Source organism: Psittacula echo, assembly GCF_963264785.1.
Source record: "Psittacula echo genome assembly, chromosome: 4".
Taxonomy (NCBI): Eukaryota; Metazoa; Chordata; class Aves; order Psittaciformes; family Psittacidae; genus Psittacula; species Psittacula echo.
Window position 1 is genome coordinate 18,368,764 of NC_137738.1, and position 12,900 is coordinate 18,381,663.

The 12,900-nt window shown below is 44.4% G+C and overlaps 1 protein-coding gene across 5 annotated transcripts in view; it reads left to right on the top strand.

The window, feature by feature from the left end:
* Positions 1-1,788: 1,788 nt before the first annotated feature.
* MOCS1 (molybdenum cofactor synthesis 1) overlaps positions 1,789-12,900 on the top strand; it is a gene marked incomplete at its 5' end in the record, with an annotated part of 31,634 nt that continues 20,522 nt past the window's right edge. For 3 of the 5 annotated variants that reach the window (XM_080615083.1, XM_080615085.1, XM_080615086.1), the window contains 3 exons: positions 9,443-9,582; positions 11,623-11,755; positions 12,391-12,558. In XM_080615083.1, the coding sequence (XP_080471209.1) occupies positions 12,402-12,558 (157 nt within the window). Of the gene's footprint in view, positions 1,921-9,442; positions 9,583-11,622; positions 12,559-12,900 lie in introns of those variants that run through there. The other 2 variants (XM_080615082.1, XM_080615084.1) reach the window with 2 other exon arrangements.

Sequence of the window (12,900 nt, forward strand, 5' to 3'; positions counted from 1 at the left end):
ATAAAGCAGTGGGGTTTCACAGCTACAGCAATACAATAGCTGCACAGTTCTAAGGCTGAGAGCAGTAAAAGTCACTTAGGGAAAGATAGGTCTTTCATAAGAGTAGCTGACATGATTCAGGAAGGAGATCCAGTGAAATTTTGGGCACCCAAGCTCTCCTTTCATGTGTGAATTAGGTTCAGAACAAGTGCTTCAAGTTCAGCTCAGCAATGGGTGACCGTGCTCCGCAGACCCATTGCCCAGAGGCAGAGGACAGTGTGCCACCAAACATTTTACCAGAAGGCCTCTTGTCTGTGAAACACTGGGAGTGTGGGGGAAAATATAATGGACTGGAAAACTTCAATACTGTTTTCTTATGCCCCGTTAAGACCCATTATGCCCCACTTAGTTCCTGTGGCCATCTTCTCACAACGCTTTACAGGTTTTACTTGAGACTGGGCAGGACTGAGGTTGAAGCTCTTGTTTCTACCAGAAATGTTCCCAGTGGACTGTTAAATATGAACTCACTCCTCTAAATGAGATAACAAGGTTTTATTGAGGGACAAAGTCAATAAAGTAAAAGTGACAGCACTGGGTGCATGACCGTAGCCAGAGGCACAAGTGATTAGTGTTTGTTACAGGTTTATATACTTCAAGTCTCCTCCTCTTGGCGTCTGTGCAGTGCTCTCTGGTGATTGTGGGTAGGGGTCTTGAGGATGAAGTAAGCAGTCTTCCTCTTGTGACTAGGGGTCTTCAAGAGGATGTAAGCAGTCTTACTCGCAGTGTACTTTTCGCCTTTGGCACAGTTGGAGGGCCCAGTAATCACACAAATAGCTGAAACCAACCATATCTGTAATTCTCCTGTTAACTAGCAAAGATTTAGAACAGGGTGACCTTCCTGCAAAATTTATTGCAGGATGGGCAGGCAAGGAGTATCCCAAGCTAGAAGATGTTTGGGAGGCTCTGTCTCTAAACTAACTGACAAGTAGAAGGATGGTGTGAAATAAGTCATTCAGGTTTAGTGGGGCCACTAAATCCTGTTATCTCACCACAGACCTACAACACAAATGTTGTTCTTTGAAGCTAAAGATACTTTAGAAGACTAGTGTGAAACAATTAACTCATGTTTAGTGGGGCCCCTAAATTCCACAGACTTACAACATAAACATTGTTCTCTTTCTACAACCTAAGTTAAGCTTAAAAGTACTTTAACTCTATATTTTCCAGGCACTAGCTTTTCTTATATTGAGCCCCCGCTTCTTTCTTTTACCTTTACAAATTCTTTTGCTATGTGACTCCGTTTTGCTCAAGAGTTCTGGTCCTTTTTAACTTGTCTAATCTTGTGTCTTTAGCGAGCTTTGTTTCTGTTATTGTAAACTCGTACAGTTATATCCACATAACCACACCTATGATTTGCTAAAGCCAATACATTTATATGTTTATCACATGAGGATAACCGTGCATCCTGGTCCTCTGCTTGTCCCTCGAGCTCTACACCTGCTCTTGGTGGGCTGAGGCAAGGATAGCGGAAGCAGGTAGTAAAGGCTGTCAGCGCAGCCTTTGCCCTTGCTGCTGAGGGGCATGGCGCTGTCAGCGACTGCCCGTGGCCCCTACCGCAGAGAGTACGGATCTGTGCCACAGTTCCCTCCCGCCCACCCCGCTGAGGGGAGCGGACTACAACTCCCGGCATGCCGCGCAGCACACACGGCAGCTCTGATTGGCTGCCGGCCCTCCGCTCTGCACCGGGCGACGGCGTGAGGCTGGTGGCGGTGCTGGGGTCTCTCCAGTGTTGGGGGCCGACGGGGCCGTATGGCGGCGGCGGCGGCGGCGGGGTGGGGGTGGCGCGGCGGTATCGCGTTCCTGCGGGGGGCTCTCGGGGCAGGCCCGCGCCGCGCCTGCAGCTCCGGTGCGCCAGCGCGAACTCCAGCCCGCGCGGCTCAGGTGAGGTCAGCCGGGAGCGAGCTGAGGGGTTTGGTGGTAGGGGCCTGCGGGAGGGCGCTGCTGCCGCGGGGAGACGTGCAGTGCAGTTGCCGGAGGTTTAGAGTCCCCGGCCGGTGCCTTGCAGTTAAAATTAAGACAACGTCGTTTGTGCTTGTGATAACCGAGAGTTGGCCTGGCCGTGGTGCCCGAGCGGAGTGCCCCTGCCATAGCAGTCTGCAGCGCGGGGGGACCGCAGCTGCAGACGGCCAGGCTGGGCGCACCAAAACTGACCCGCGGTTTCCAATAGGCACGCTTAATTCTGCAACCTGTCCCAGAACGATAGGTGATTTGTATGGTGAATGTGACTTGACTATTTGGGGCGGGAGTCAACAAAATGTGTACTAATGTGTAATTCTATTGCCTTACTTTGCTGAAATGTCACCTTTCTTCGGCAGTAAGTAGGACATTCAGGCTCTGGGCTGAACAAGTTTTGTGTTACCTCCTGGTGTGACGAAGAGGTTACACAACAGCATTTGGTTTTGCCTAGGTCAAAATCAAGTGGTTTGGCAGCTTTTGGTCATGGGAACTTTGTGACTGAGCTGTTTGTTTGTTCTGTCCCTGATGCGAAATCAGCGCAGGTGTTGTCCTGATCCATCTCCTCCTAGTTTAGCTTTTGGTCCTCAGGTGGATCTGATCTCTTGGTGTCCAAATGCAGGAGAAAAAGCTGCACAGAAAGGCAAAGATTCTGTATAGCAGAAATAGAGCATGACAGGCAGAGTAATCCCAGCTGGGACATCATTTATTGATTTACTTGCAATTGCATGGCTGACTTTAAGGAGCAAAAAATAAGCTAAAGCTACTAGTGACAGTCTTTGTGTCACCAAAATTGAATGCATTCACTACCATTTATTTACAGAGAGCCAAATGGAGGTGTGCATTGCTTTATCGAATACTTACTTGCCTCAGGAGTCTTGAAAGGCTATTGACTTTCTTCTGCTTTTTCTAAACCATGTACTTTTTTTTTATTTAACTACTTTTTATGAATCGAGTAGTTCTAACATACATTCAGGAATGCTTTTGAGAGAGCTTGATTACATCAATCATCTCTGAAAGCCCTGTTCCCTTAGGGGATGAAAGCCACAGGGGTTGAAGTGGTTTGGTGATTTGTTTGTGTGGCATAGTGACTGAGGCAGGTGTGCTGGAGGACTCGTGATATCCTGCAGGGCATGAGAACTCAGCAAGCTCATGCAAAAGCAAAGACAGTGCAAAATTAGCAACTATACAGTGGTAATATACTCACTGCTCATCACTGTTCTCAGTCTCTCCCAGCATCCATCTGTAGAGAGGAGCAATTAGTGTTACAGCCATAGGGCAGTGAAACATACTTTAAGATGATGGGATGTTCAGACATTCAAAGCAAGTGTGAATATTGCTTGACCATCGTCTGGGTTGGTTCTGAAAGTGTTCCTGGGTTCTGTTTAGTTTTATGAGATTTCAGTTGAGTTCAGGGGGTGCAAAGGGGAGAAGAGATTCTGTGTTTAATCCCATTTTAAAACAGTCCTTCCAGCTATGGAAGGAAGAACTCTATGATTCGGGAGCTTCAGGAGATAACTGAAAGCTGGTGTCCATTATATGTCTTTAGGTGAGGTTATAAACACGGGGGGTCGGTATAGCTACTGTATTGGTGTTGTGTGGTGAGCTTATGTTCAATTTATGACTTTTAGCTTGTTACTGCGTGCTGGTTTTTGAGATAGTGGAGAATGTATGCATACTATCCATTCTGTATCCTCCTGCATTTGCTATTTGTAATAGCACTTTGTATGAATGCTTGGTAAATGATTCCCTCCAGCAGAAAGACTTAATAGCTTTATTTGTGTATTGAATGTCTGTTTAGTTCTTAAAATGTTCTCTATAAGAAATATGTGATGAAAATTGATGTATTTATGGAATTGAAATTATGCTGACCAGAAAACCTTACTGGGCAAATATGAGGCTGTAAAAAGTTGTGTTAGTTTTGAAGGTGAAATCAGATATGCCTGGGAAGCTGATCCTAAGTTGTTTACAAATAAACCCTGGAACTTGGATCAGCTTATTACTGGATTGTTTTGTAGTGAATGAGCCTGTTTGTATCTTGATATTTAAGATACAATTGTCAGTCTGGTGATGTGTGCAGGGTGGAGTCCCTTTTTTCAAAGACTACATAATGGCAGGTAGCAACAGGCTCTATGAAAGCAGCGTTTTCATGGTTGATTGATTGTATCACACAGTATCACAGTATGTTAGAGATTGGAAGGGACCTCGAAAGATCATCTAGTCCAATCCCCCTGCCAGAGCAGGAACACCTAGATAAGGTTACATAGGAATGTGTCCAGGCGGGTTTTGAATGTCTCCAGAGGAGACTCCACAACCTCCCTGGGCAGCCTGTTCCAGTGTTCCGTCACCCTCACTGAGAAGAAGTTTCTTCTCAAGTTTAAGTGGAACCTCTTGTGTTCCAGTTTGTACCCATTACCCCTTGTCCTATCATTGTTTGCCACTGAGAAGAGCCTGGCTCCATCCTCATGACACTCCCCCTTTATATATTTATATACACTAATAAGATCCCCCCGCAGTCTCCTCTTTTCCAAACTAAAGAGACCCAGCTCCCTCAGCCTTTCCTCATAAGGGGGATGCTCCACTCCCTTAATCATCTTAGTTGCCCTGCGCTGGACTCTCTCCAGCAGGTCCCTGTCCTTCTTGAACTGAGGGGCCCAGAACTGGACACAATATTCCAGATGCGGTCTCACCAGGGCAGAGTAGAGGGGAAGGAGGACCTCTCTCGACCTACTGACCACCCTCCTTCTAATACACCCCAGGATGCCATTGGCCTTCTTGGCCACAAGGGCACAGTGCTGGCTCATGGTCATCCTGCCATCCACTAGGACCCCCAGGTCCCTCTCCCCTACACTACTCTCTAACAGGTCGTTCCCCAACCTATATTGGAACCTGGGGTTGTTCCTGCCCAGATGCAGGACTCTACACTTTCCCTTGTTATATTTCATCAAGTTTCTCCCTGCCCAACTCTCCAGCCTGTCCAGGTTTCGCTGGATGGCAGCACAGCCTTCTGGCGTGTCAGCCACTCCTCCCAGCTTAGTGTCATCAGCAAACTTGCTGATAGTACACTCAATTCCCTCATCTAAATCATTGATGAATATATTAAATAATACTGGTCCCAGTACTGACCCTTGAGGCACTCCACTAGATACAGGCCTCCAACTGGACTCCACCCCATAGACTACAACTCTCTGGCTTCTGTCCTTCAGCCAGTTTGCAGTCCACCTCACTACCTGATCATCCAGGCCACACTTCCTCAATTTAGCTATGAGGATGCTGTGGGAGACTGTGTCAAATGCTTTGCTGAAGTCAAGGTAGACCACTCTAGACCGCTCTGCCATCATCCATCCACAATGTTATTTCCTCATAAAAGGCTAGGAGGTTGGTCAAGCATGACTTCCCCTTGGTAAAGCCATGTTGACTGCCCCTCATAACCCTCTTATCCTTGACATGCCTTAAGATGGCACCAAGGAAAAGGTGTTCCATCACTTTCCCAGGGATGGAGGTGAGGCTGACCGGTCTATAGTTACCCGGGTCCTCCTTCTTGCCCTTTTTGAAGACTGGAGTGACATTTGCTTTCCTCCAGTCCTCAGGCACCTCTCCCATTTCCCAAGACTTGGTAAAGATGATGGAGAGTGGTCTAGCAATGACTTCCGCCAGTTCCCTCAGCACCCGCGGGTGCATCCCATCTGGACCCATGGATTTATGGATGTCCAGATTGCTCAGCTGGTCCCTAACCCATTCCTCCTCGACTAAGGCAAACTGCTCCGTTGACCTGACTTCATCTGAGGTCTCAGGAGTACAGGGCTCTTCAGGACTGCCTCCGGCAGAGTAGACAGAGACAAAGAAGGCATTCAATAACTCTGCCATCTCTGTATCTTCTGTCACCAGGGCACCCATCCCGTTCACCAGTGGGCCAACCTTGCCTCTGGTGTTAGTTTTATCAGCTATGTATTTGAAAAAGCTCTTTCTGCTGTCCTTGACCCCTCTGGCCAGATTTAATTCTAAGGAGGCCTTAGCCATCCTAGCTGCCTTCCTACATCCTCTAGCAGCAGCCTGATATTCCTCCCGAGTGGCCAGCCCCTCCTTCCATGACCTATAAACTCTCCTCTTCCACTTGAGCATACCCAGCAGTTCCTTATTTAGCCACGCAGGTCTCTTGGCCCTCTTCCTTGACTTCCTACGTGTCGGGATGCTCTGCTCTTGAGCTCGGAATAAACAATTCTTGAATGCCAACCAACTATCTTGGACCCCTTTACCTTCAAGCAGCCTTGCCCATGGGATTTCCCCTAGCAATTGCTTGAAAAGGCCAAAGTTTGCCCTGCTAAAGTCCAGGGTTGCAATTCTACTTGCTATTGTACTGGTCCTACCACACAAGACCCTGAATTCCACCATCTCGTGGTCGCTGCAACCAAGGCAGCCCTCAACCTGTACTGCTTCGACCAGACCCTCCTTGTTAGTGAGGATTGTGTTCAAGCATTTCTTGACTAATTCACAGTTGGCAGGATAGCACCAGACTTTCCTTTGTTACCTTGTACACATGATGATACTTGTCCAAATTACGTTCTCGAATTAAAAAAATCATATAGGATTACCTATTTCTACTACAACACTGTATTTTCCAGTATAATAGAAAAAGTACATTGTACTTTTAAAATTATTATTGTTTTTATTGTAAGCTGGAACTTTACATGCAAAACTGCCAACTTTTTGAAACAAAGGAGGAAGATGAGAGGAGTCTTAAGATAGTGAGGCTTGAGAAAAGTAACAGTAAGGAACTTAGGTTTTTTTCCTGCTTTTGTTGTATCATTTCCAGTAAAGGTCTTCCATCCTGATACAAAGCTTCATTTCAGCTTCCTCCATCTGTTCGTGTAGATCCTTTAATTCAAACAGAACCACTTGAAATTTTCCGTGGCCTCCATGAAGTCTTCACCACTGGGATAGAGGGCAGAGTGCAGCTTGTCTTGGAAGACCTCATATGGCCCTTACTTTTGGCCAGTCATGTCTGAAACTCTGTGTCCTGGAGCTTAATTTTGTGGGTAGCTGGCGCAAGCTGAGCAGTGTTCTCTGTGCCAGTAACCATAACTCTAGCACCCTGTGTGGGGTCAACTATTGGGCAGCAGCTGCTGAGCCCTCAGAAAAACATTTGTTTTGGACTCTCAGCTCAGGCCTCATACTGGCACTTGGCCTATTTAGACCCATTTCAGCCTCTGTGGTTGTCTAATTTCCAGGTTGAACAAGGACATTATGTCACCACTTCCCTACAGATTATGGTATTAAAGGTGAGGCATGAAACAGAAGAGCTTTTGCTGAGTGGTGTCCATGATGCTGGCACAGTAGCGTTAGGTAGTGTGGTGAAGGTGGTAGCGCTGATGCACAAACCCAACAGGATTGCAGGAGTTGAAAGAGGCAGTGGCTGTGAGAGCAGCACTGGCAGTGTCGTAAGTACACAGGTTGTGGCAGTCCCTGAGGCCTATGTTTGCAAGCATTACTGTTTCACAGTGCACAAGTGTCACTGGGGATAAGGTGAAGGTGGAAAGGTAGAGCAAGTATAGCACTCGATCTTCAGTTTGATAAATAAATAACAGCTCTGTTCTCTTCCCCCTTGTGTTTAACCGAGCATTTCCAGTATCTGTCAGTTTGTGGTGTTCCTGGTGGCTATCAATACCTCTGGTGACAGCTTCAAATTTTGCTACTTTGTTAGAAGAGTTCTCCTGGAAATTACAGGTGAATTGGCAGGTCTGAAGGGCTGACAGATTGTCAAATGACTGCTAGGTGCAGTCATCTAAGCTCTCGTTCGTTCACTACTAGTATAGAACATGGGATTGACAGCCCAGAGAATGAAACTGTTTCTTCATAGATGAGATAAAGCCCACTGTGTCAGGTTCTGCCGCTGATGTGCAGAAGTGTCTCCTGACAAGTATGGAGAGAGGGGTGTGGAGACTGGAGATTATAACCATTCCTTTTAAATGAAAAAGTTTTGTGCTTGGGCATTGGTGTGTTAAAATACCGACAACCACCCATCTTTCCCAACTGCAGGGAATTGAATAACCGTTTCACTTTAGCCTGGGAACTGCATCAGGTAGCTTTTGCTTTCTTCCTGTTCTGAAAGCTCTCACACAGGCTTCAAGTCTAGGTCCTCATCTTGTTCTTCCCCTTCAGAAAATCCTACTCATGCAGCTACTTGAGAGAGTCTTTCATCCTTCCACTGAGTTAACCAGAAAGACAGCTGAGTTTCTGTCTCTGATATTTGTCCTTCCACATGGTATTGTGTCAGTGCTAGGTGCAGTGGCAGTTTTGGTAATTCAGGATCCACTCCCACTGGAGCTCAGTCTGATGCTACTGAACTCATGGGTGTCTCCTAATTCCTCTTCGCTGACATCAAACTGGACAGAAACTGAACTAAGCTTAAAAATTTCCATCTCCAGTTGTTCTTCCCTCCCAGACAAACCCATCTTTGTACACAACAAAAAGCTAGAAAAGATGGAAAGAAACTCTAGTAGCTCTGAAAATTTTTCTTCTTTTTCCCATACCAGCACTGGCTATTTTGCAACAAGAGAGCAAATGTTATTTTTAACAGGAACTTTAAAGTACATTGATGCCAACTGCCTGCTGAGTGCCTTTTAATACTTCTTCTGCACAGTTCATTTTAGAGAAATTAATGAAGGGCAGTATTTCTCACTTCACTCCCTCCCTATAAGGCACACTCTAAAATGGGGAGGCAGGATATTCATACTGTTCTGTCATCAGGTGGAGTGGGTAGGAAAGTCTAGCCCTGGAAAAGGTGCAAAAATGAGATGCTGAGAAAAAAACAGGAGAGAAGTGCTTCTACAAGAAAGGTTCGGTTAATTTTAGTAAGCATGAAAGTGCTTTCCCTCTTGAATGTGAACATCTTTCTAAAATAAAAGGAAGATGAACATCAGAAATCAAGCCAGGTGAGAAAGCTGTGCAGTTTAAAACAAAAATAATGAATGCACAATAAATGCAACACAGACAGCATTTTGAACTTAGTTTCTTGGGGAAACTAAGGCTGTGCAGAGCTCATGATGTGCAGGTGCATAGGCTGGATTAAAACTTAGATGGCTTGTGCTGCCTGTGCACGTTGGAGAAGATGGAGATGTAGGAACCTCTGTAGGTGTGAGCAGCATGAGTGACTGTGGAGGGGTTGCTGCTGACACCTTTGGTGCTGCAGGGAGGAAAGGCCAGGCCTGGGGAGGGCCATATCTATCTGCTGCTGTGGCCACCACTACAAAACAGAAACTGAAAGAGATTGCTTTCTTGTGGCAGAAAAGCAATTACATGGAACTTCTGTTTTATCAGGGGTGAACAGATGCTTTCTGGGCTTTGACACAGCCACTTTGTGTCTCATTTATCTTTTCTGACCCCCCTGCAAGGGATGTTCTTAGGGATCTTCTAATCTAACCGCAGTTGCTTGGATCAAGAACTGTAGTGGGTTGTTTAGAGGCTAGTGGAAAGATTGTGCTGCCAAGAAAGACTGCTCCTGCTTATAAATTTAGCAGCAGCCGTGCTGTTAGCACAGCTGGAATCAAAATTGCTGCAGCTGCTGATGGCTGAAGTTGAAACTCCTCCCAGGTAACCTTTCCTTGCCTGACTGATCTGGTCACTGAGGGTGTTCTATTTGACTTCCGCCCACCCCCAAATCTATCTTACAAATGCTTCCAAAATAGAACGCTTTAAAAAAGCGTATCTGGGTTGTTCAACATTTTAGCTGACCATTTCCAGACTTCTCTCAAGGGCTGTTTTGAAATACTGTGCAGGATTAACTCCTGTGGTTACTAGTGATGACCAGAGCCAGGGAGATGATGGCTGCAGCTGCGTGTTTTTTTGCCCAGTCTCTTGTCATCATCCCATACATGCCAATTTTAGTATGAATGGAGGTTTCACATCTCTGTTTTTCACTAGATGAAAATAATGACTTTTTCTCAGTTAAGCAGTTTGAATACTAGCTAATGTGTAATTTTGTTTGGTTCCTTATTCTGCATCTTAAACTTATGTCAAAGCTTTATTTAATCCTTTGCCTGCTGCAGCCTATCAAGACTAGCCAGCGTGGCTTCAACTTGGCACAATTCTGCAGCTGATTCTCTCTCTCCCCTTCCCCTCTCCTTTTAAACCTGGGAACACTATGTATCCAGGAACAGATTTGTATCTGCTCCTTCACTGGGGATGAAGTTCACTGTATGCTCAGGATCCCCTTAGCTTCCAGTTTTCATAGCTGGCCACTAAGTGTCTGTATATGGTTAACTAACAGGACAAAATGCAGGTAGTTATTTTAATTATTTTGATCCTGTTTTTACTTTTTCATTTTGTGATGCTATGCAGCTGGCCTCTGTCAGAGTTATTAAATTGGCCTCCTATAAAATATTAATTTAACTGTGATGATGAAAAGACACCAAATTGACAGGTTTTATATGATGTTGTTTGTGGGCATTTGTATCTACTGCCTGAACCAAGTATCCACCTGCTAATTAAAGTATGTTGGTAAACTTTTGCTTTTCTGCACTACTGTGATAAGAATTGGTTCAGTTGCTGTATGGTTCACTGAGGGTATTGAAATATTTTCCAAAAGTAGCAGAGTATTTTCAGCTGTGCTTTACAGGTGTAGAAAAATAAGAGATATAACATGGTAATTTGAAAGTCACGGGCTAAAGGCAGTGGGACTCCCTGAGCTTAGACCTTGCTATAGTGTTCTGGTGTTGGCAGTAGCCATGTTTTAAAGATGCTTGGCATAAACTTGAGTGTTTCCATTAGCAGCTACTGGTTTGGGATATTTGATACCTAAAGTGATCAGTCCTCATTGTGGAAGGAAAATATTCAGTACTTCCTGAAAACTGTGTTGCTTTAGAATATGTGATTCTGTGCTTTAAAAGACCCAGAAATTGTAAACAGAAAATGCTTTTAATATTCACTTCATGACAGTAAATAAAGACGTCATTAAAATTCTGAATCTTTTAATGCAGGCTTGAACAGGTGAAGTGTTCAGGATCATACATTTCTCTTCCAGTCCTACTGTACCCTATGTTATTTGTCATCTTTTAACTGAGACAAGCTTTTTGGCAGTATTCTGTTGTGTAGATTTGGGCAAGACCATGTTGGAAGTGTTATTGAAACAGATAATTGTACACAACAATAATTCGGTTTTGCTGTTAACAAGATGTTATGTCTTGCACATGCAAGTTGGTTGGGACACCAGCGTTCCATCAACTTTTAATTTTCTTGTGCTGAAATGCAGGCAAGGACCCTTTTATATGATTTCATTTATCTGAGAGCTTCAGTGAGATTGTGTGGTCCTGTCTTACTGATTCTGGAAAGTGAAGAGACACACAATTGAAAAAAAGCTGCTTCCTATTCTGCACAAAAAACCTGAAGCACATGTGGCAGAGAATTGTATCTTAAAATGTGCGGGGAGGAGTGTGGTACAGTTCCATGGAATTAAGTAGGGTGTGAAACTCAATAAATGACCAGTTTTGAACATAAAACAAGTTACATTTTTCTCTTGTGGTCCTGTGAGCAAAATGGAATAATAATTGTCAGTTGAGTTCAAAGGTAATGTTTATACAGCAAGTTGGCAGGATAACTATTCACATATCTAGCACTTGCTTGTTTTCATTACAGGAATTGCAAATCTCAGGAAGAGGACGCTTTCTACTGGAACATGCTGCTCCCTTCTCTGCTTTTTTGACAGACAGCTTTGGGCGTAAGCACAACTACTTGCGAATTTCTTTGACTGAGAAATGCAACCTCAGGTGTAAGTATCTGCTTGCTTACGCAATGGCTTGGTGTGCAAAGGCCAAGAACCGAGTTAAGGTACTTACTGCTGTGTTGGCTTTGTGCTGTTTCTTGTGTTCGCAAAGTAACAGTAAAGGATAGACTGATTTGGGGCTGAGCTGCTGGTGGGATGGGGAAGCCATCCAGAGACAGGTGGGAGTGACAGGTCTTTCACGAGAATTGGTGTGGTTTGGATGATGGTGCTTGTGGATGCTTGTATGCTATACCCAAAATGTGTGATAAGCATGAAAGCTTGTACCTAGGTGTTCCCAAATTATGTCTGCAGAATCTGTGGCAATGTCCCAGTGCTTGCTAGATCAGTTTGGTGTTGCTGAATGCAGGTTAGATAGCAGTAAGATCAGCTTTTCCTTCAAAGTGGATCCGTTGTAATTTTGAGACCTGTCAAATGAGTCCTGGGTTTTCTTCCAAAGGAAAACAGGAAATTGTTAGGAGATTTCTTCTAAGATTTGGTGTGTGATCTTATCCATATTTTAGGAAAAGCCAAGTCACATTAAAGACAGTTGCACTTGGTGCATTTTGCCCATCAATATTAGATTAACTGCTGCTGGTTATTTTTTACCCATGTATTCTTGTTTCATGTATTCTTTGTTTCAGGTCAGTATTGTATGCCAGAGGAAGGTGTTCAGCTGACCCCTAAATCAGACCTACTCACTACTCAGGAGATAATCACTCTGGCCAAACTGTTTGTGAAAGAAGGTGTAGAAAAGATCCGACTGACAGGAGGAGAGCCACTTATCCGTCCTGATGTGGTTGATATTGTGGGTAAGTTCCCAATAAATACGGTGTGTTTCAAAATTATTTGCTATATATTGATCCAAAACCTATTCTTATCTACTAATACAGTCCAGCAACCTGAAGAATAATTATACATTAAATGATGGTGATTTTTCCCAACATTGTTCCTTTTGGAAAACTTCTAGTTCTGTTCTCCTGCTTAGAGGGAGCTTATATCTCTCCATATTATAACAGCTGAACTTTTGGGTTTTTTTGGATGGTTGTTTTTGTGTCTTTGTTTTGTTTCCTTGATAACAGATGTCACTTGTTTATCTGTGTTTGATAAGGAATGAAGGAAATGTCTATGTTGTTACAGTTATTGATGAAGAC